At 49.8% G+C, this 23,517-nt stretch overlaps 1 protein-coding gene across 2 annotated transcripts in view; it reads left to right on the top strand.

Annotated features, from left to right (window-relative positions):
- Positions 1-23,517, top strand: part of si:dkey-91i10.2 (uncharacterized protein LOC555224 homolog) — a 72,783-nt gene that overhangs the window by 43,492 nt on the left and 5,774 nt on the right. For both annotated transcript variants that reach the window (XM_039755238.1, XM_039755239.1), the window contains 5 exons: positions 4,540-6,239; positions 12,109-12,280; positions 12,895-13,096; positions 21,149-21,774; positions 23,331-23,476. In XM_039755238.1, the coding sequence (XP_039611172.1) occupies positions 4,597-6,239; positions 12,109-12,280; positions 12,895-13,096; positions 21,149-21,774; positions 23,331-23,476 (2,789 nt within the window). In that variant the 5' untranslated portion in view covers positions 4,540-4,596. The remainder of the gene's footprint in view (positions 1-4,539; positions 6,240-12,108; positions 12,281-12,894; positions 13,097-21,148; positions 21,775-23,330; positions 23,477-23,517) is intronic.

Genomic DNA, 23,517 nt, shown 5'->3' on the forward strand with positions numbered 1-23,517 from the left:
CCATTGTGCCGTGTTCTATAAACGGTACATAAATAAATCGATAAAATCATTGTGAAAGGTGGGGATAAAAATCAATAAATAAATCTGTTAAAAAGCAGACTCGGCCCTCCCGATCTTTCCACCTCCTTCTCATTCTCTCACTCTTCCTGGCTCACCCGTTGCTTGCGTAGACTCGGCAGCCATGAACTCCTTTCAGCCGACCCCTGTCTTGGCTGCCTCCAGACATCGCAGCCAGACCATCCGAGGTCGGTTCTCCTCACTTCGTCCTTCGCGCTCACGTGGGCGCCCCTCGCAAGCCTAGGGAGGGCATCATCTGCCTTGCTTGCCACACTCCACCCGAATGAATATTCAGTGGGGCGAAGTAGCCCCTAGAGCGCCACAGCCAACGCTCCTTCGCAGGGCCCCAGCTCGCACTGCTTCCTCCTTCCATGTGGCCAGATCGTCCTTCCAAGACTGCCTTTCACGTCTTTAAACTTCTTTTCTTTCCATCTTTTTCCTTTTCTTTGATTCACCTCCTCTCCTTTTGTGCCAGCCAGTATATATACACCCTTGGTCTCCGTGGGCGCAGCGCCTTAATCACACGCCGCAGGAAGCCAATTAAGCAATTGGGAACGATCGCCCCAACTACCTCACGGAGAGTGACACGGCTTTATGGATTTAAATCTGGCCTTGTTTTTTTTTTGAAGCGGCGGACCCGCTATACCACAGCTTCCTCATAGAATTCCAGCAGGTTAGTAAAACACGACCTCCATCTTCTGAGGCCACGCTGGCTGTTCCCTAAAACTCCCGTTCTTGCCATGAGCTGCTATTCTTCTCTTTAGTATTTCTTTCCATCAATTTACTTGTGATGCAAGTTAACCTTATTGGCCATTAGAGGTGACAGAACAAGGCAGTAGGCTTGAGAAGCAGCAGCAAGGCCTGCCGAATGTTGGTGGGCATGAGACCATCTGATGTGTACCAGGCTGAAACGGTTGAGGAAGGTCAGGCACTGCAGACCACACTGCCATCCCCGATCCTTCACCCTTTACATTCAGTCCTACAACAAGAGCACAGGGATATGCAAACGTGTGAAGAGCAGATGTTTCACAAATCACACGCACGGAAAACATGGCCAAGTAGTGTGGTCAGAGATTGAGACTTCTGGGACCTTCAAAACTCAACTCAAATCGGGTGAATAGGACTGGCGAGCTTGTTGGGCTGAAATGGCCTGTCCTCACCAAAATTGTTCAGATGATAGATAAATAAATATATAAGTAGTTAAGTAAGTAAATAATTAAGTTCTGGGACTGTAAAAAGAAAACGGTGTCTCTGGTTAAAGCCAGGGAAACATGGAGAAGAAGATGCCAGTTCTTCACACAGGGTGTCCAGATGAGCCCCTTCTTAATCAACGGCCCCCAAGTCAGGTGATCCTGATATGGCCACAGACCTACAGAACAACGAGGGACTGCGTGTCATTGAAGACAATTCAAGGGGTCAAGTGGAGCACAAAACAATGAAGAGCAGCAGCAGGGTCAGAAACTGGAAAATCCTGTGGCGCCGGACAGCTCACGTTTTGTTTTTCTGTAATGACTGATTACTGCTGACCTACCTATTGTGCAAAACGCATTTCAGTTACAGCAGCAGGTCTTGTATTAACATTTTATCCGCTGTAAATAAGTGGATGCTAGGTGGCGCTGTCAGCCATCTTTTCCCCAACAGACAGACGCAGGACACAGGTTAAACGCACTAAGAAGACTTTTCATCTTTTCTTCTTCTGTACTTTTGCCTCCAAATCACCACAACCACAATAAACACAATAATCTCCTCCACTCCACCTAGCAAGCTCTGTCTTAATGCCTCCCAACTTCAGTAGTCCTTTATATAGTCCTTGACCTGGAAGTGCATCCATTCTTCCGCGTCAGATGGAGGACTTCGAGTTTTCTTCAGCCTGGAAGTACTGTGGGGCTTCCAACCCTGTGTCTTGGGAGTACTTCCAGGCTATATGGGAAATACAAATCCCCAGATCTTCCTGTGGCATCTCCTGGCAGCACCCATGGTATCCAGCAGGGCTGTGATGCCGAACTACAGATTCCATGATGCCCTGCGGGAAAACGGGGCACCACTGTGCTGCAGGGAACTCGCCATCTGGTGTGCTGGGGGAGGCCGTGTTTCACAGTAGCTGCCTTCCCCCCATCCTTCTCTTCTTTTGGAGGTCCCGGTCATGTGGAGCAGCCGGCAGTCCGCCACACTGCCTATCTCCTGTGTGGAGTTTGCATGCTTTCCCTGCGTCCAGTACTTCACTTTTCCTCACCTATCCAAAGACATTTAGGTTTAGTTGATGGGTGCCTGTGATTTCATCAGCTGTGAGTGAATGACATGCCATCCAGGGTTTATACCTGCCTGTTATGATTCAAAGAACTCGGAAGTGACAAAGGCTTCCAAACGAGAGCCGAGAACAGGTCAGTAGTTTCTAACAAGGCCTGCCCAGAAAGGGCCCACTAACTGCTGAAAAGGCGGGCTTCGGCCTACAGCTGGCCAGGTGGCGCTTTGAGTTTAAATACCCTGTCACACATGAGAGCCGGAGGGTCACGCTGGGGGCTCATCCGAGGTATGTAGTTCCTCCCGAGGGCGAGAGGCGGAGCTATCACTAACCCCTCCATAATAATGAGAGGATGTCTAGTGAAGGAGACTGACTCCTCCCCTTCCGGCTGGCGCCCTATAAATCCAGAGTGCGCAGGAAGAGGGCATCACTTGTTGATCGGAGTGAACCTCAGCAGTTCAAAATGGCAATCAGATTAAACCGGGTTGGCACCCCAACATTTATTTCTTTCCCTTGCACAATCGTTTTTTTTTTTTTTGCTCGCTCAACATCAACAACTTAAACATTCCAATATTTCAAAATGTATCTAAAGGGAAAATTAAATAAATGTTGGAAAAACCTTTGGCTTGAGCAAAGAATAGTCCTCCAAGAATCTTCATAAATGAAAATATTTCTTGACGAGAAAATAACACAAGGCTCAAAAACAGTGGCCAAGATGGCAATCCAAACTAACCTAGTCCAGTCTTAAATCTGAAAATCGTAATCCAGATACGAGAGCAGAAAGATCCATGCAAAGGAACCTCAAAACTCGCTTAAGTCTCCTGCAACAGGCATTCAGTGGACCACTAGGAGTAAAAATAATAAGAAATCTTCTACGTCTGGACCTTCAGTTTGCCTGTAAAGGCTGGGGGTGGAGCCTTGTGGGGAGGTATTGGTGGCCCCGCCTCTTGTGGAGGCCACACACAAAAATGCAAAGAACGCAGTGGTGTGATTGGGTGAAAATGTAGACTAATCGAGCTCTGATTGGTTCGTCCATATTGCGTGGCCCTTCCCTGCTTGGATCCTGCTCAATTAATGAGGTCTCATTTACTGGTCGGTCACCCTTCACAGAACTCCAGTGTAGCAGACGTACAGGAATTGCTTTCCATGGTGCCCAGCCTGTGTGCATCTTAAGTTGTGCTTTGTGCAGTTTGAACGCTGCATATTGTGCACAAAGGCCAATCGTTTACCGGCCAAAATTCTGCGGCTGACGCCATCAGCGCCCCTTCAAGGGTTGCCGGTTGTGGGAAACACCAGGAAGGACCTGTGCTTGGTGTGACAATTTTGCAAAGGAAGTCGTGGTTCCTGAAGAATGGTGAGAAAAGTCTAGAATGTCTGGACTGTCGCTGCTCAAAAAACCAGGGTGTGCCCAGCGTAGGCGAACGTCAGCGTCTTGTGCGTGTTCGGTTGATTTAGTGTGGGTGGAGACGTGTTTAGAAACAAAATGAAAACACCAGATCATGTTTGTTTAAAAAAAGGTCCATTTTTAAATGTAAGCATAGAAATGTGGATATACCCTGAGTTGGCCGAGTGTGGGTGAGCTCTGCATGGCACTCTGTGTAGTGTTAGTTCCTGCCTCGTGTCCAGTGGTGTCAGGATGGGCTCAGACTCCCTTCAGTGGGTTTGAGAATGCAGCATTACAGATTGTAATAAGTGACGGGATGAACTGAGTGCTGCTACCTCATAATAATAATTCTTCACATTTATATAGCGCCTTTCACACTACTCAGAGCGCTTTAGCACTTCAGCTACAACTAACGTGCAGCATCCATCTGCGATGGCAGCCATTTTGCATCCTTATTCTCACCACACATTCGCTGTTAGGTAATGAGGGGTTGAGAGAGAGCCACTTGGAGACGGGGGATGATCAGGGGGCTTGAATGACCAGGCTGTCGGGGTACAATCTACTCTTTACGAAGGATACCCATAGAGAGTTTACCCAAAAGGATGGCCCAGTGTCTCTGTCACTGCACTGGGGCATTGGGATCCACACACAGACCACAGGGTAGGCACCCACTGCTGGCCTTGCCAACACCTCTCCCTGCAACAACCCAAACTTTTCCAATTACTGGCCAGGACCCTGGCATTTCAAAGATGTCACTGCTTTTAATGACCCCTGGAAAATGCTCTGTTCCCTCAGTGCCTATTTGTGTGGTACATGACACAAAATGTTGACCTTGTCTTTAATGTTCTCCTTGTAGGTTATTCACCCACGCCACTGTTTTGCCAGTTTGGAGTCAGGGTCTCATGCAGCCTCAATGCCAGATGTGAAAGCTGCGCCATGTGACCACTCGGCAGCGGGGCCTCCTGCCAGCTGCAGTATTGAACGATGCCTGAGCGACCGGCCTGCGTCTGTTTCCGCCATCGGACCTCCTTTGCCAGTCTTCTCCACCTGTACCAGCATGACTTGCGCTAGCCTGGGTGATGGGCTGGAAGCGGGCAGTGGTGAGCCCAGCTGCCACCATGGCTCCTTGCTGACCAGTTTTGGTCTGAGGTACTGCTCCACCAGCAGCATGTATACAGGGAGTTACGCGGCTCCTCCGGCCCAGAATGAGGACGGCTCTTTCACGCCAACCCCAGACGTGTGTGGCAGCAGTAGGATGTATCGGAGTATGGAGAACCTTCACTGGCCTCCTTTACACGACTCCAGGTTGTACTCTTTCAGTCCGCCATACAAAAGCATGGAAAGTGAATTTATTTTTCACTGCACGGCGACCAGTCACTGGTACAGTCCTCCGACAGAGGCCTCTCCAGTGGAGGGTTTTATGTCTGCCTCTGAGGGGATGCCGTTCTACCCCTGGAGACTTCCAGTGAAGAGAGAGCTGCCAGTGTTTGCCAGAGTACCACAGTGGCTCTTTCCCTCCGTCAACGAGAAGTTCATGAATGGTAACGCCAAAAAAGAGCTGAAGGAGAAGTTAAAACTTCAGGGCTCCAGGGTGGCCGAGCCAAATAAACCCCTGCGGCCTCAGGCTTTGGTAAGCGGTCTGGCTTCTTCAAAGGATCGCTGTGAACACGGGCCTACCGGGAGCGGCTGCTCTCTCCGTTGCAGTGATGCCCACCAGGCGCCACATGGTTCTGAACAGTCCATGGCGCCATTCAGCCGGATGAGGGCCTCGATTATGCACAGAATAACGAGCCCTGAGGAAATCAAGCAGGAAGTGATGAGGAGGCTGCAGCTCAGGCGTCAGTCCAGCACCCCCAATCTCCATCAGCCCTCTCTGGAGGACTTGAACGAGGTCCCGAAATCTCAGACGTCTGAATCGTTTGTGCGAGAGAGGAACAAATTTCAGAGCAAAGCATCGGAGGGGACCACCGACAAAAAGCGCCAGTCAAAGGGCAAACTGCATATCCCGTCCTTTGAGGAATTCAAAAGAATGAGAAAGAGAGAGAGCTGGCCGATGGCACCTGCTGAGGACGAGACTCCGTCACGGGGCTCTACAGCCAAGGACAGCGACCTGCTAAAGGAGGACGGAGGGGCGACGACAAAAGACACGCCAGGCGTTGAGTGTGAACACCGAGGGTCTCAGACTCCGCCGAGTCCAGAGGAGGTCAGTGCGGTGGCTCCTGACAGCAGCAATTCAGATTTGGGCCATTGCTTTGTGGACACTAGTAGCCTGGCACCACATTTATGCACCCCAATATGCACAAGTCCGGTCCCCAGGTCACCCCTGCAGACTCTCGTCATACCCCAGGCAGGGGACACGGCTCAGAGCCTGAACACAACCCCAAAGAAGTGTGGCACCAGCTTGGCTGTCCCCGATCAGCCCCACCTCACTGAGGCACAGTTGTCTTGCTGCTCGTCTTTGTTGATGGAAGCGACGGACCTTTCAAGCTACGGCGCGAAAATCTCGCGAATGAAAGACGGATTTATTGACTCGGCCCTGGATCTGATTAAGAAAAGGTAAGGCCACACTATGGCACCCACCGCGATCACTTTACACAGATTGGGACCGCCGCTTTCAGGAGGGCGAGATGTCCATGGGATGTTTGACCCTGTAGCCGATCACGTGGACACGTTGCCTGTCTATCTATACAAAAATTAATATCTATCTATTATATAGCACCTTTCATTCTATCTATCTATCTATCTATCATATAGTGCCTTTCATATATATCTATTGTAACCAGTAGGAGGCGCCACTGAGCTCCAAACACCAGACCCAGTAATACCCAACACATTCAGATAATGAATTTTTTAACCCAGCAAGCACCAAAGACAATGAAACACAGCCAGCCATAACCCTTGCAAACAATCCGATTTCTTCCTCCTGTCACCCTTTTTTATACTGGACCTGGGACAGCTCCTGGTGACCTGGCATGGGTTTTGGGGAGTACGTCTGTGTTGTTTAAGAACCAGGGTAGTCCCGCCTGACACAGCATCCCCATGCTGCACTCAGGGACCCCGACAGGGCTGCAGTTCTGGACTCCAGCTCTCATAAACCACCGCGGGTGTCCAAGCTGGGATGCCTCCAGCAGACCACTGCCATCTAACTTATGGGCGATGGAACTGCTGCTGGCCTCCAACGTCTGTTTGTCCATTCCATGGCACCTTCCATTTTGTCCCAAGGTCATGCCATTGTCCCCTCTGTGGCACTCACACTATCTATCTTATCTTTTGTGACAAAGGGCCCAGTCAGGAGCAGAGCTGCAGTTGTTTCTCCCGAGTGCAGAACAGAAATCCTCCGTAAGGAGCCCTATTGGGCAGTGCACTGACTGGCCTTGCCAGTGATATTTCAACATAGATTTTTCGATGGATGCTATGCCTTCTGTCATTGGAAGGTGGTCCAGAAAGACTTACAGGGTGAAGTATAATGACTCCCAGCTACCCGTTATAATGGATGTATGACACCGGGGTTGTCTGGCCTTTAATCAGGAAGTTGGACTCAGGACAGCAGGAATAGCTACGGCCACAAGAGGGAGCTCAAGGTGCATCTCTGTAGGGTTTCTAGTGGCTGGCCCTGTCACTGGGATTTTGCTGTCATTGCCCAGACTTCTAAGCCTCTGCTGTCCAGTATGAAGCTAATCCTGGGCTCAGGAGATCTGGAGGAGACCGGGGCTCAACTGATGGGAGGATGAGAGGCCATCTCTGTGTTTATATTATATAGTGCCTTTCATATCTACTTACCCTCTTCAACATCTGAGATGATTTCAAGGGACTGTCTGAATTAGTAGTGCACCGTGTGTCTTTTGCCTGTCCAGATTCTGTGTCCAGTAGGGGGCGCCTGCTCCCTGGCTATGTACTCTGCTAGAACTGCAGCTCAAAGGAGTTGTGCTTTCTGGTGTCTGAGGTGCTGTGCTCATTTTTGGTCCCCATGTTGGCAGCGCTAGGGGGGGTCCGATGGGGAGCGAGTGGGGGAATGAGTGGATGGATGGTTAAGTTGAAGCTTTTTGCTTTGGGCAGGTGAAGACAGGAAGCTGAAATGTCTGAGCTTGTGAAGGGGATTTGGGCAGTGGATTCCAGCTGTTCGACTCGTTCTGGGCAGTGGATTTGGGGTGTTTCACAAGTCTGAAGGTCCAGTAGTTATTACACCTGCCATTCATGGTGATGTGTTGCATGTTGCTTATCACACAGCAGGACTCTAGTGATGCCACAAGCCTGGACTGTCAAGCTGAGATCCTGGGGGGCTACAGCAGCTTTGGGTTTTAATTCCACCAGTTTGATTTTGTCACTGGGGATGTTGAACTACACGACTGCCAGTGACAGAATCCCCCCACGACTTCCTCCGACTAACATGGGAGGGCGGGATGGCACAACGTTTATTTCCGTAGCATGTTTTCATACGTGACCGTTCCGTTTGCAGCCCTGGTGAACACCAAGCGACATTCCCAGCGGACGTAACGTGCAGGCGAGAAGACAGAGTGGCCGTCCAGAGTTGAAAGTCTGCTTATTTAAGAGGATGGATTATTCATGATATTGTGCCACTGATGAATGAGACGCAGGAGTTCAAGTTTGTGCGTTCGGCTCGACTCGTGCAGACTTTAATAATTCATGTTAATGCTGAAAGAAAAGGATCTGAAGGAAGGCAGGGAATGGCGCCCCCTAGGGACCAAGAAGTAGCCACAGAAGGGTCACTTAAAGTGCCACAGGATGGAAAGGCGCCACACGACCGACTTGCCGGCATGATCTGCTGGTGCACAGATAATAAAACAACATGGGCACCTCGGTGATGAGAGTCCGTGTCATCCGTCCATCCTCCTGGACCTGATCCTATCCCAGCCTCCATGTGTGTTTAGGCCAAGACACAAACCTGGATGGGACGCCAGTCCAATGCAAGCACATTTTTGGGATGTGGGGCTGACAGTACACAGTCAAGTGGGGATTGAGCCGGGGCCCCCTAGGCCACTGCGACACGTTTTGTGTCGACGAGACCACCACTAGGCCAGCGAGCAGACTGTAAGCGACTCTTCACAGCTCTGTTAGATTTATAGCATGGGGACGGACTTCACGGCAGTGACAGCCGCTTCCCTCACATGTCCAGATCTGAGCCTAGAAGTTCGGCTCTTCCTCATCTGTCCCATTTTCTCCGCCCGATTATCCACGTCATTTGCAGCTGTGCCCTCCAGAAACGGGCACAAGGCAGGAAGCAGCACTGGGCAGTAGACCACCCATTTGATTAGAATTTTTCCTCTTTTCTGTATTTGCCAAATTAGGCAAACAATCATTGAGGCCATTAATGGGTGACAGATTAGTATTTGGAAAGAATGTCGTCAATGTCTCCATAGTTTTTTTAAAAAGAAGCAAATTAACAAAGGTGGGATGCGATTCCTCGGGTAACCCGAGACGGCTGATGTGATAGTCATGTAATTAGTGCTAAAGCCACCTGCAAATGTCATTTCCGAGGGTCCTGAGCACAGCCGTTTGTTTTTCTTTGGAATCGGCCGAACGTGGAAAGAAGATCTGAAAACGGACCTACGGCCTTGGCAGGAGCGGGCTGGGCGGGCATTTGAACGTTTCAGCAGAACAAAATGATGAGCCAATGAAAATCTATCATTTCTAAAATGTTATTAAATAAAGCAGCCATTTTGTGAACCCACTAGTCCAAAGCAGGGACAACACCTGGACAGGACGAGGGCGCCAGGCCAGCGCTGGGTGAAGCCCGTTTGGAGGACAGGTGGTCAGTATTGTTCAAGTTCCCCCCGTGTATTTCAGGTGCGCGTGTCCCTTGGCTTAAGGAGTCTCCTCACTTTTAGGCCCCCACAGGTAACGGCGCCCACTCCGTGTCCACAGCATGTGCTCCTTAACTTTTATACATGGCGGCCCGACTGGTAACGACTGGTGTGCCAACATGAAATCAGGGTGGTATTTAAATATGCTAATTAAGTGGATTAACACAATTTAAAAAAAAAAAAAAAGAAGAATAGCCCACCCCAGGATGAGTTTCTTTTTATGAGTTACGAACTGAGAAAGGAACGTAAGAGAGATTCACATGAATGGGATTGATGGGTGACAACAACATGAAAATCATCCATGGAAAAGCGAGAAGAAAAATTCACGTTCCTCGTGTGTCGCGCACTCCACGCGTCTTTTTTTTTACCATTGCCAGCTCAAAACTTGCAAAACGAATTCTTCTTTGTTTAAATGTTGTTAAAACATTCCTACCCGAATTATTAACAGGAAACCCAAAGACTCCTGGGAAGGAGGTTTGGACTTCAAGACCCGCCTCAATCCCCCCATCATTCGTTGTCCTCCAGAGGCGGAGTTTTGTGAACTTAAATACCGCCTCCCCCTCCTCTCTCATTGGTCTTCCCATGGAACGCTCAGTCGTTTTTGTGCTCGCTCCGCTCTCCTGCACGAGACGATTTTCAGGAAGTGGCTCGACTAAAATTAGTTAAACAAAAAATCCCTCTGTGTTTGGGATGTTGTGACCCTGCGATGAATTCCCAACTGTTGGATTTTATGTAACACGAGTAACCGGAGACTTTGATATCGTCGTGGTCGTCTTGTTGTCACGCTAACCACACCATGGCAGAGGAGGGTAAAGCCCCTGGCATCAGAAATGTCGTGATCTCGATTTCCTGGAATTCTTACACACAACAGATCACTTGTGGGTGTAGCGTCCACTTAATTGTGTAAAGAAAAGAAAACCCCGTAGCCGTGACGCTCCTTACTCACGTTTTTAAAATTTCCCAAATTGCTCGCGCGATTGGTATCTTTTAAAGCACCTTGCCTGTGTTCCACACGAGATGTCAAGTTCAGGCTACCAGGGCTTCATTTTTGAGAAGGACGGTTAAGCCGGGCACCACAGTGGCAATGTGAGCAGTTGTTATACCTGTTGTGGGCTGCAGGGGGTGCCTTGCACTCCCAAATCAGGACACGTGACTACTGGACACTTCGTTGGCTCAGCACCTCTGCATTGGAGTCCAAAACACACCCTGGAGATGCTGCTGCTGCCTGGAAACTCCTTACAAACGTCAGGCTTTCCTCCTTGCATGTGAGTTTGGACCTACTGACCCCGACTGTCCTGGCCAAGGTGTACTTGAGTGCTGTGGGGAGTCCGAGTGGAACTCGCAGATGGCCAGCAGGGGCGCTGTACAATGACTGACCCCCAAAGGGTCATGTGAAAAGGCAATAGAAAGTATATGAAACAAATCCAAATCAATCGAGTCGCTACAGACCTCCACAGCTCTGCTCCATTGACAAGCCAATCGGAGTGCAGACATCTGATGACGGTTAGCGTCCTTTGCAAGTCTCGTTACTCGACGCGTCTTCCTCACTCCTCCCATTTCAAGGCGTATCTCACATGTTGTTCTCCTAAGAGATCCTTACGTCGTGGTTACTGTTACAGTTGTGGGAGGAGTAATGATGATGGTCGAGTGGGCGTGTCCTGTAGCAGGAGTGTTGTGTAGCACTGTAGGCCACACCCAGGCCCTTCTCGAGAAGGAGTGTGCTATGTAAATCATGTGACATATGATTGTGACCCTGCAATCTGATTGGGTGTTCAGCACAGCTCCTGAGCCACAGGGCTGTTGGGGGTCTGCAGCTAGAATGTCCTGGGGACCCCATGGGGCTGCCTGTCAGAACTCGGCTCCCACACGGCCCTGAATGTCATTTTCTCCGCCTTCCATCCATTATACTGGCCTCCCTACCCGGAAAGGGAATACCAAACAAACAGGCGAGCTGAGCTTGATGGACTCACCGGCGTCCCCTCGTCTGTCTAACTTCTGATACACCAACCGTCCCAGCCATCACACCGGGTCTGACTCTCGGCCAGCACTACGTGTTCTCCTGATGTCCTGTTTTGTACCCACAGCGCCCCCCACAGCTCAGTCATGGACAAGGTGTCACCTGAATAGTGCAGGTTCACTAATCCTGTTACTCCTCACTTTTCATTTTCTGGCCTCTTTGTCTTTTTTCCTTTTTTGCTCTCCTGTTTACCTGTTCAGTCATTCGATTCCTTTAACCTTTCAAACTCGGCCGCCCGCCTCAGCTTTCCCACTGCAGCCTCTTTGAATCCTAATCCACTTCATTATCACACCGGGGCTTTTCAGACGACTGTGATTAGACACCTTGGATCAGCCATCTTGTAAAAAGTGGTGCAGTTGTAGGGTGAAGCAGACGCACACCTAAGCAGGATCAGATGTCCTTGAATCCTCCGGCTCCTGTGTTCCTGTGCATTGATGTGACCAATTAGATTTTTTTAGGGCAGCCTTTTTGTCTGGCTGTCACTTGGGAGGTGGGGGTCTGGTGTTGGTGGGGATCACTGAAGGGCACGACTGGTAGAGACGCGGTGCCAGGAATGATAAGTGTGGTGTCTTCTTCTTTTCACCAGCTGCAGTGCAGAAATTGCTGCTGTGTCCCCCGTCACAGTCTCACGTGACATTGACAAAGCTGACATCACCGCTCAAGAGGAAAGCAATCAATCCACTGCGGTTTCCATGACAATGCCGGCCTGCAGCACCGCGACTGAGACCAAATCTCCGGGAGCTCAACCTGCCGTCTATGTAAGGGTATTTTCCAAGTCGTCGGCTCCTCGCCTGTTAAATGTGTTTTCTTTGCCGAGGGAGGCGGCGGGCCAGCCTGGCGTCCCTCTTGTGTGTGCATGTGATGTGACGAGGATCGGCACGGCACGATGCATGATGTGAAAGTCAAGGAATGAGACGAAGAGGATTGTGATGCGCTAGTCGAGCAGGTGCTACGCAGTCCACAGTGCGCACCATAACGTGAGTGCCGTCTGCATTTTGATTCTTTGAAATTCTGAGCCGAGACCAGCGTGCCGCTCATTTGAATTCTTTCACAAATGACCTTTGTGGTGAGACGGCGTGGCTTGAGCGGCTCGCTGTCCCACTGATGCGTTAATACGCCAGCGGACGGCTTGGATTTGAGTCATCACAGTGCTCTCCAGGTGAGCCCCTTGAAACTTGAGCATCGGCAGACTGTGCCAGTGCTGCTGTTAGGACCGTCTGCTCGACTCGCATCATGCGACGCGCTTAACGGCAGAAGGGACGAGGACTGCATCAGCCTGAATGACTTGAACTGCTGGATTTGCATCCTTTCTTTTTCTTGTCTTTGTGTTGCTTTTTATTTCTTTTGTTTTTGATTTGTTTTTCGGTGACAGCCCCACTCAGGTTGCAGGCGGTCGAGCTCAGATGCTGCCTACGACACGAGTGAGTCGATGAAGGCGCAGAGGGAATGTCGACTGAGGCCCCATTTCAGTGATCCCATGCCAGCCGATGCCAGCAAGAGGAAGCAGCTGGAGATGAAAATTGCGGCCGCGGCCCGTCTACACAGCCAGAGGCAACACCATGACAAGGAGGCAGGTTTGTACCCACTTTATATAGCGCCTTGCACAGTGAGCCAGCGGCCTCACACCACCTTGCAGAGTTTGGGAGTGTAGACCATTGGCACTGCTGCCAGGCCGCGTCCACCTCGATGTGGAGATGACGTGACACTTCACCCCAAGGGCCGTGACCTCCTTTTGAAGTTAAATGGCCACGGGTGTCATGTGGTAGACTGCTGTCCTGCGCAGGGCTGTTTTCTTCCCTTTGCTGCTGGGACAGGTTTCTGCTTCCCAGTAGCCTGTAATCTTACTGGTTTAATGGGCTGTAGTGGGCAGCAGGGATTGAAGGACATCCTGACTGAGGTGGATGGCGTGTGCTTTCCTGGCCAGGAGGCCACCAGGGATGGATGAGCGTTCTTCCTGGGATGGCTGCTGTTTCATTTCCTGTTGTGATGGCAGACCCGGTGGTGGGGGTGGGCCGCCTCTGCCCCCTCAGCTGCATGGGAAATGTAGACCTGGAGGGGGCATCCCTGCTGGGGTCTTTGGGCAGCTGCCTGGAGAGGGCTTCCCTGTTTTATGGAGGTTTGGCTTGACAGAGAAGTGCTTGCTGGGTACAGTGTGGTGGCACCAGTAAGACCCCCAGGTCTGACATACAAGAAGCTGCTCTGTCTCACCCGGGTGAGTCCAAGTTGGGAGACGATGAGGATGAGGAAGGACAAAGCTTGTTGTTACCGGAGGAGCGGAAGGAATTGTGCTTGTGATCATGTGCTCAGGTCTGAAGGTCCTTCTTAAGATGAAGCTTTGTCACGGTCAGGTGCGTCCGAGTTTGGGGGTGCGAGACTCCCCACAGGTCTATAGGGTCCTCATTGTCACGTGTATCTCACTTCCAACCCGTCTAAACTCTCCGGCACCACGATTAGTGTTAGTGCTATGGACACACAGAGTGATAAGAGTCGTAGTTGAAAGGGGATAGCGAGGGTCAAAATACCAGAAGACAACACGAGACTGCGCACCCAGAACCAGAGGGCCAAACGAAATCGTCACTCAAAGGCTGAAGGAGTCACAACTGAAGTACCAAACCTAACGCTGAGGCCGACTAGCAGTAAAGAGAACAAAACATTTTACATCCAGTGAGGATAACTGACAGTGCGAATGTCGCCATATTCGTACGTAACGTCCTGTGACTTCACAAGCGCAGCCATCGCCGTTTAGTGATCCATCGTGTAAATAAGGAGGATCAAGATGGTGATGAAAAGTGACTTTCAAACCCAAAAATACATGCAAGGAGATACCAGAGACAGATGGGTAAGAAAAGCACCGTGTGACATTCTGGGCTTATGGGCAAAATACTAACAAAGGTCTGAAATATCTCATGTGTACCCTCAGTGTCCCACCTATGCCTGTCCTCAGTTCCCTCGTGTGTCTCGACATCACTCGGTTGAGCCCCCATAAAGCCCGCTTCTCAGACTCTTGTCATTTTGACTCGTGTTGCTTGCCTCCTGCCTATTTTTTGAGTGGCGGTAATGGTGGACGGGCCGTCATTTCCGCCGTGAACGTTTTACTCGTATTCTCGTGTACACTTCCCGTCTGAGAAGGGTGGCACCGTGTTAGCATTTAGTGACCCAAAGTCGCTCCATGTTATTTGCTTTGTTGTCGTTAAAATTCTGCATTTTAACTCCTTTGACCAATCAGATTGCTCCGAGGGACTGGACACACACACACACAGAGGCAGTGGTGTTTTATTATATAGTAGATATGCTTAAGTCCTAAGTGCTAAGATTTGCATTGGGTGTGACGAGGATGGACAGGATTAGAAATGAGGACATTAGAGGGTCAGCTCAGGTGGGAGACAAAGTCAGAGAGGCGAGATGGCGTTGGTTTGGAGAGATGCTGTGTATAATGAGAGAAGGGTGATAGGCATAGAGCTGCCAGGTCAGAGGAGAAGAGGAAGGCCTAAGAGGAGGTTTATGGATGTGGGGAGAGAGGACATGCAGGTGATGGGGGTGACAGAGCAAGATGACGAGGACAGGAAGATATGGAACAAGATGATCCGCTGTGGTGACCACTAACGGGAGCAGCCAGAAGAAGATGACATGCACAAGTCCTCATTGGCACGTGTATGCAGTCCGGGGCTCATACCTACTAGCATGTGCTAATCAACCTGAAACACGTCTCCACTCTGTCTGTCATACTTGGCCTTATTTAGATATGGAAGACACCGTACGATAGATGGGCTTTCTTATTGTCACGTGTTCAGAGTCCAGTGACGTTCTAATCAACATGATGAGTGCGGAGAACAGTCGTACCTTGAGATTTCTGTCTTCCTTACCTGTAAGGTCTCAGAACGCAGCCCAACACTCTACATTAGGGGCCACACGACGTTGGGTTGGTTTGGAAGGCACTATATAAAGCAGTAAGTGGCTACAAGGTGGTCCGGGTGGAGGATCATCTCCTTCGAGAATAGCAGAGGATGGCAGGCCCTGCTGCAAACGATGGCGCATCCCAAGCAGGAGCCGTAAATTTGACTGAAGTTTCGACTCCTGTTATCCTCGTTACATTCCAGAATTGTGGCTGACAGGATACGACAGATGTGCTCGGAGACTGAAGGTAGTTGTGCTCACTAATGGTGGGGGTGCCGGAGTGTGCTGACGTGCTGATTATGATTTTGTAGCCTAAATCTTTTTTGTTTTAATAATTTTGCTTTGACCTTTTTTGGGGATTTTAAAGGCGAGGGAATCTCGTGGTCACCTTTGTCTTAATGCCTGCTGCCTTTTTCATGACGTTGAAAATGATCAACGTGTCTCCCCCACAGTGCCATTTTGTGTCTCGCATGGGCACTGCCATTTTCAGCATTTGTGATGATTGGTTGCAGTGCCAAAGTGTGTAACGCGTGACGTGATTGGGCCGTACTGAAGCGTCTCACTCTCCCTGCTTGTCACGGTTGGATTCTGCCAAACATCTTTGCTTGCATTTATTTTTGTTCCTCAGTCCCTGGTTTGGAAGTTCTTGATCTGCTTTTTGACTACGATTAACGTTTAATGAGCTGGCTGTGGTTCTTTTCCTGTGCCGTTCCCCTGACCGCCATTCTTGTTTTACACCCTGAGCTCGCTTGCCTGATCTTTCAGGTTTTGGCCTCTTGCTTGCTGTTTTGTTTTTTGACATCTCAATTTGCAGCTCCTCTTACAAGTCACAATGCTGACCCTATGAACACACAAGTGTAAGTCAATAGTTATCGGCCCGTTTCGGATCATTCTGTTTGGGTTGGCTATGTCTGTGGCCAAAGGGGTAAAGTGTCGACCCTGGATGCTCAGTTTCTCTTGTTGTTTTTCATGGCCGCTCCACTCTGCGTTTGTGCCTGAGAACTGCAGCGATCAGCTTTTTATTGGCTGAAGGTTCACCAGGGCCCGAAATCCACAATATGGAGACGCGTTTTACCAGGGCTGTGGAGTCAGAGTCGGAGACAATTTTAGGTACATGGAGTCGGGGTCCAAGTCAAGTCAAGTTGGGGGGCATGCACTGGTACAGCTCGTTGCCGCACCCACTACACGGCGAAACAACTCGGGATCCCGGTTGGCAACCCCCCTGGCAGACACGCAGTCCAGTCCTACCCTACGGAAATGACCTTCCATCTGCCACAGCCATGTGTTAAGTGGACGACCCCTTGACCTGGTCCAGCCAATTGGGTCCCCAACAATGAGGGTCCATTGAGCCGGATCACCCTCGGGTAAACACACCACATGGCCGCAGAGCAGTAACTGACGCTCCCTCACAATGCAGGTCATGTGCCTCATACGGGACTCCATGAGCAACACAAAGTCAAACTAACGGTACCCAAGGATTTTCTGGAGAGACACACATGAAGGAGTCCAGTCCTCATCTCAGGTCACTGGATAGTGTCCATGTCTCACAACCGTATAGCAAGACAGGAAGCACCAGGACTCTAAAGACTTGGACGTGAGCGCCACACACCCCTTTGTGATGACCTCATGACCCCCCATGCTCTCCCAATCCGTCTACTGACTTCACAGAAGAGTCACCAGAGTCATGAATGTCACTGCTGAGGTAAGCAAACCTCTCGATGAGGTCGACACTCAGACAGACACACTGCTGATGGCCATGCCCAAGAGGTCATTAAAGGCCCTGAGCTTTGGTTTTTATCAGGACCCTCGCAGGCCCAGACACTCAGACCCCTCACTCAGTCTGTCAAGCGCCCCAATCAGAGTCTCCATTGACTCCGTGAAGATCACAGCATCGTCAGCAAAGTCAAGATCCGTGAATCTCACTGCACCAACAGATGCCCCACAGCCTCTGGACCCCATGACCTTGCCCAACACCCAGCCCATACAAACATTGACCAGAGTAGGAGCAGAACACACCGCTGACGACCCCCAGAATGAACTGGGAAAAACACAGAGGGTCTGCCTCCACTCTGCACAAGCACTCCCAGCACCAGTGGACAGGCCGGCCATGATATCCAGCAACCTCGAGGGGATCCCGTGAACCCTCAGGATGTCCCACTGGGCAGCTCGATCAACTGAGTGGAACGCTTTGCGAAAATTGAAGTCGGGGTTGGAGTCGGCAAAAATGTTCTGACTCCTAATAAATTTAAATCGTAATGAAAATAAAATACAGCAAGTTCAAATGTCCCTTTTCACAAGCAACAGTGCTAATGAAGTACTTGTCTGATGTAAGAATAAAGCCGAGTGCACAGTTGTGTTACTACTAGTGTGAAGTTCATCTGACACATTCACATATTGTAATCTGGATTATGGTACAATACAAAAAGGGTTTTCATTTTATTATTTCAGATCTAATGTGTCTAACAAGTTGATTCGAGTGTAATGGTGGAGGCGGAGGTGTGTGCTGCGGCCTGATGTGTGTTCAGGGGTTTAAACTGGCCAGTACGGTAGAGAGTCCGCGTCCTAGCCGGTAGTTCTGTGGTTAAATGACGACGTGGATGTTGCCTTCCTTTAATCAACATGGAAAAATACATCAGCGTATTAAATACAGAGGAGTCGGAGTCAGAGATACCGGAAACTAAGGAGTCCAAGTTGAAGGATTTATCTACCGACTCCACAGCCCTGGTTTTACCACAGCCGAGTGAGAAGATCAGAAATGGGCTGACAGGCGTTAGGCATGAAGAACGGGCAGGCCGCTCATTCATATCCACTGCTGTACGATGATCCTGACAAACCGACAAGGCTTTCAATCGCTGGTACGTCTACAGCCCATAAAAGGCAGATTGCTGCTCTTCTTTGGTGCAAATTTGAGAGCAGAGCGGCCATGAAAACAGCAAGAGAAACTGACTGAAGAAGGTCGAAAATTTACAGCTGTGACCGCAGACACGCCGTGTTAACACCTGCAACGAATGTGCGGATAATATTGACTTGCTGTCATATAAACTTTGAACATGGAGGGTGCAGTATTCCATCATCAGAACATTAGAACAATCTGGACGAGGACAGGCCATTCAGCACCACAAAGCCCACCAGTCCTCTCCACTTATTTCTTCCAAAATAACATCAAGTCGAGTTTTGAAAGTCCCTAACGTCTTACTGTCCACCACACGACTTGCTCGCTTATTCCAAGTGTCTGTTTGTGTAAAGAAAAACTTCCTGATGAACTTCACCCTTCACAAGTTTCCAACTGTGTCCCCGTGTTCTTGATGAACTCATTTTAAGGTCACCGTCTCGATCCACTGGACTGATGCCCTTCATCATTTTAAACACGTCAGTCAGTCAGGTCTCCTCTTCATCTCCTTTAAAGGCTCAACTCTTTTAATCTTCCCTCATACTGTACCTCCTCCCCTGTAGCCCCCCATAATCAGCCTAGTCGTTCTGCTCTGGACCTTCTCTTGTGCTGCTGTGTCCTTTTTGTAGCACCCAGGACTCCAGATGAGGCCTCACCAGTGTGTTATAAAGCCTGAGCAGAACCTCCTGTGACTTGTGCTCCACACATCAAGGCGCTATATAACCTGACATTCTGTGAGCCTCCTTAATGGCTTCTGAACACATCACTTTATGCTGTAACAAGTTAACAAGGCCAGTACGTTTGTTTGGGTGTGACAAGTGTTACTCTTCGTGCCCTAATGTTGCATGACTCATGGTGTCATCCTGAGGAGTCAGCGGTGGGATCTGATCTTCCAGCCTTGCAGGCCTCGTCATATCCTAGTGCGATCGGGTCACTGTGCACTTGCATGCGAGACAAGACACACTCGTTCATTTCCGAGCTCCACTCTTACCAGGACTCAAAGCCGGAGTGACGAGGGAATCCTAATAGGGGACGTGTCCAACTCTTTGGGTTTAGATGATTGTTTGTGCCAAAATGACATGCAGTCCAGCGGTGTAACGCACACTGACGTGGGGCATTTCATTTTGACGCCGTTTTTTTATCGTGCTGCGATTACAAACACATCAACACAAGGACTGATTGCTTTTCACCACAGCACACAATTTTTGTGATGGCTTAAAATTCAACAGAAAAGCGTATTGTGTTTTAATTCCTGTCCGTAGATCGTGTTTCACAACTAAAAGCAAAGCCAGCGTGTTGCATTTTGCCTAATGGCTGCTCCGAGCAGGTTGTGTTCCGATTGAAGACCCTGCGCTAATCGCACCGAAACTGAACGTACAGCAGCATGTAAAAGTAAAAGACCCCCTTGCTTAACATGTCTGTTGCTGTGAACAGTGAAGTGCGCAGAAGGCGAGCCGATCACCAAAAGGCACCGAGTTAAAGACGACACGTTTCATTTTCAGCATTTTATGCAAGATTACATTCGGATTTCCATCCTTCACAGGAGCATTTGGGGTCCCAAACCAGGTGGCCCGGCATGCGGTGGGTGCGCACTATCAGCACACGCTCCCAACCTCTCTCTCTCTCCTCGGGTACAAAATACCCAAAAAATGAAAAGGGCCTGAAGCAGAGGTTTGGTGCCCTGTCATGGTCCGTATTTAGTAAGACCCCCTTTGTCGAGTGTCACAGCTTTTTCAATTCTCACCTGAGGTATTTTCACCCTCGCCAAAGGCTTCTCATTCGCTAAGATTCTTGGGCCGTCTTGCCTGCACTGCTCTCGATGTTTAGGTCAGAGGCCTGCGAGGGACTGCGAGAGGCGTTTCATTCACGAGTGTCTTCATCCAGCGGTAAAGATGCTGAGCGACGAATTGATACGGCAGGGGATGCAAGATCTCGTTGAAGTGGTGATGTAAATTTGATGGTTTCGTTCGCAGTTCGTATCGACTGGTTTGTGTGTAGGAGGAGCACAAGAAGAAGTTCCAGCAGCTACACTAACGTCTTCAGATCGTGTTCGAGAGCTGCAGCGCACGATTATGTAGGTCATCAACTGGGGCGTCTGTAGTTTGTAAACACCTGCAGGTGGGGATGACATGCTGGTCAGGACTAACCAGGACTAGGATATGAGACAAGTAGAACACGCAACTTAGACAACACGAGAGTCGTAAAGCCTCCACCTCACCGCTTCGGTTAATTGCTGCACATTGTCCGAAGTTGTGTTTGCCACCAGCACACAGAACTGTTTAGACGTACCCCACCTTTTGACACTGATTGCTCATTTGATTACACCCAGTTTGGGCACGTTGGCCATGTTGTGAATCAGAATGCAAGCCGCCGCTAAGCGAGATGCAATACGTTTGCTCAACTTATTCTCATGACACGTGATCTGTGGACACCGTGCAGTACGTTTTGTGTTGCATTTTAAACGACATGGCGTAGTGAAAAGCCATCGGTCATTTGGTTGACGTTTTCTTAGTTATGAAACGATAAAGCCGTGCCAAAATGAAATGTGCCACACGCTCGTGCATTACATTGGCGACAGAGTTTAGGACAGATAACTTGGGATGTGCCTGATTTGGTTAACTTGAGAGTGCAAATCACAAATCCTGCCTCCGACTTGGGCTGTGCGCTTTGATGTTTACCAGACTCTCCATTTCCCTGTTTTGATGCCAGTGGCGAGGGCACTGTTCCCGTGGTTGGTTCCTGCCTTGATGTCTGGGACAGACCCCGGCTCATAGACTAAATGGACTGAAGGACCGTGGCAGATGATTTAGTCAAAGTTCACCTTCACTGTTTATGTTTGCAGGCCCAACGATCGCCAAGTCCAAGAGCCTCCAGCGCGGTGGTTCCGAGCCAAAGCCAGGAAAAAGCACAGGCACTTCAGGCTGCCCGCAGAAAGCGAAGCAACGCTGGAGCAATTTAAGCTGCCTCAGCACTGACAGCGGTGTCGTGGGGATGACCAACGAGAAGGACGAGGACGAAGAGTCGCAGATTTTCCAGGAAGGGAGATCAGCAGATGTGGACCGTGTGGACAGTGGAATTGGTCCAGCAATCGCAAAAAACTGGAGGAACAAAGCCGTGGACGCCGTCGCTTCCATCAAGGACTGGGACTCGCGAAGGCCGTGTTCAGACTGCGGGGCGCAGGATATGCAGTGTGAGCCACGGCTGGGTAGGAGGGACCACTTGTGTGAAAAGTGTGCAAAGCTGAGGACTGAGCGCAAGGAAGCCATCTTAGAGTTCCTTAATACTGAGTCGAGCTACGGGGAGGACCTGAGGATCATAAGAGAGGAGTTTTACTTACCAATGCAGACCGCCGGACTCCTGACGTCTGACCAGCTCTCCGTGGTGTTCAGCAACGTGCAGGAGCTCATAGAGGTGAATGAGAAGTTCACAGAGGTTCTTCAGGATGCCATCGATCGAGCCTTTGATCAGGTAAGCACTGGGGTGCTGTCAGCTATGTACATGGAGTGGCCGCTTTATTAGATACACCTGGTCATAGGCAGTCAGCTCCCTCAGACAGCCAATCACACAGCTGTATTTTAGAAAATGCGAAAATAATTAACATGAGAACAGGAGCAAGAAGAAGACGTGCCGTCTAAGTAACTCTCACTGCGTTCGGATTGTTAGTGCCAGACATGGCCGTCCTACCTTACAACTCGGAAAGAGCTGAGCTACTGGGATTCACAGTCTTTAGAGCGGCGCTTCTCAACCTGTGGCTCACGGCCCAAATTCCCTAGATGGGTCATCAGCCTTTGCTTTAGGTTTTAGGGGGCCACCGACTGTAGATTTCAGCTCTGCACCCAGTCAATGGGACATTTTGGTCCTGGCTGACATACTCCACACATGCACTGATCGTGCTACAGAACTTCAGTGGCTAGTAGAGCAGCCAGCCTCCCACCTGACGCGTCTGAATTGAAGAGCTTCTGCCTGGCTGCGCTCCACCACCGAGCACACACAAGAATATAGCGCCTCTCCTCTGCGCTCTGGAGTTCTGGGAAAGGTGCCAGCATGTGAGCGGGTGGCCAGCATCACCTGGCACATGTACAGTAATGATGTCATTTACAGTGAATAGTGCAGGCCATGCGAAAGACGGAGGGTTCAGCCCGTTACCTTTCCAACAAGCCAGCAATCACGTGGAGCACCGCTGCGTCTGTCAAAGCTCGTATGCCTCAAGATAAGTGAGGGTTGAGCCAGGGCCACCGAGCCACGATGTTTGTTAGTCTCTTATGTGGCTTGTGCTTTAATGGAATGTCACAGGTTCGGGTTAACAAAAGCAGCTTTGTCCTCGCACGGTGCCCGTATTGCAACATGAGTGCAGTAAAGTAATGTGACTGACTACGTTAGGACCACCAGATGTGGCTGCAAGCTGCCTTTTTATGTTACGCTTTATGTATGTCCGCCCACATTCACACGTACTCTGGGTGTCGCGCCTCGCTGCTTGGTTAAGGTCTTCAGTGCAGTCGGCCTGATGAAGTGAAACTTGGCTGAGATATTCCTGACCTGTCGGCCAGCGCTCTGACACGGTCAAAAAAAAAAGTTCTTCAGTGTGAAAACGCAGCATTGGTCCTCTTAAAAGTGAACTAAGATACGGTCCGGACATCGTGCTGATTGTTTTTGAGGTGTCGTATGTTTGTCACAAATGCACACATTCTAATAACGTGAATTACCAGACCTGTGAGTCACCTGCTTTTGAAATGTTGCGTACGCGTGGCTCAGAGTTGCCGTAAATATGCTCAAGCTTCTGCGTCAACATTTCTTTTTATAAATCCCTAGATTTGTGTGAGAAGTTTGGTCCACACGTTTTTTGAGCCTCGTTTACTGCATATGCAACTTTCATAAATGAGGCCCCAGCAGCTCACCGGTAAGAAAATCATTGCGTGAATTCCCAGTGTGAAAACCTGTCCAGGATAGTGACGTCTCAAATATGCGTCATGACGTGAACCCACCTGTGCTGGCGTATAAATGTAATGTCATTCCTTTACTTTTAGGGGGACGAAGACCTTCTGACGGTGTGCATCGGTGAAATCTTTCTGGGGTTTGTTAACATGCTTCCCGCATTTCAGACGTACTGCCTTCAACAGTCTGCCTCCATCAACATGCTGAACACTCTGGAGAAGGAGAAAGAGCTGTTAAGGTACGTAGGTGTGAGATGACGACGGCGCAGGCCCAGCCTTA

Source organism: Polypterus senegalus, chromosome 6 (genome assembly GCF_016835505.1).
Source record: "Polypterus senegalus isolate Bchr_013 chromosome 6, ASM1683550v1, whole genome shotgun sequence".
In the NCBI taxonomy this organism is placed as follows: Eukaryota; Metazoa; Chordata; class Cladistia; order Polypteriformes; family Polypteridae; genus Polypterus; species Polypterus senegalus.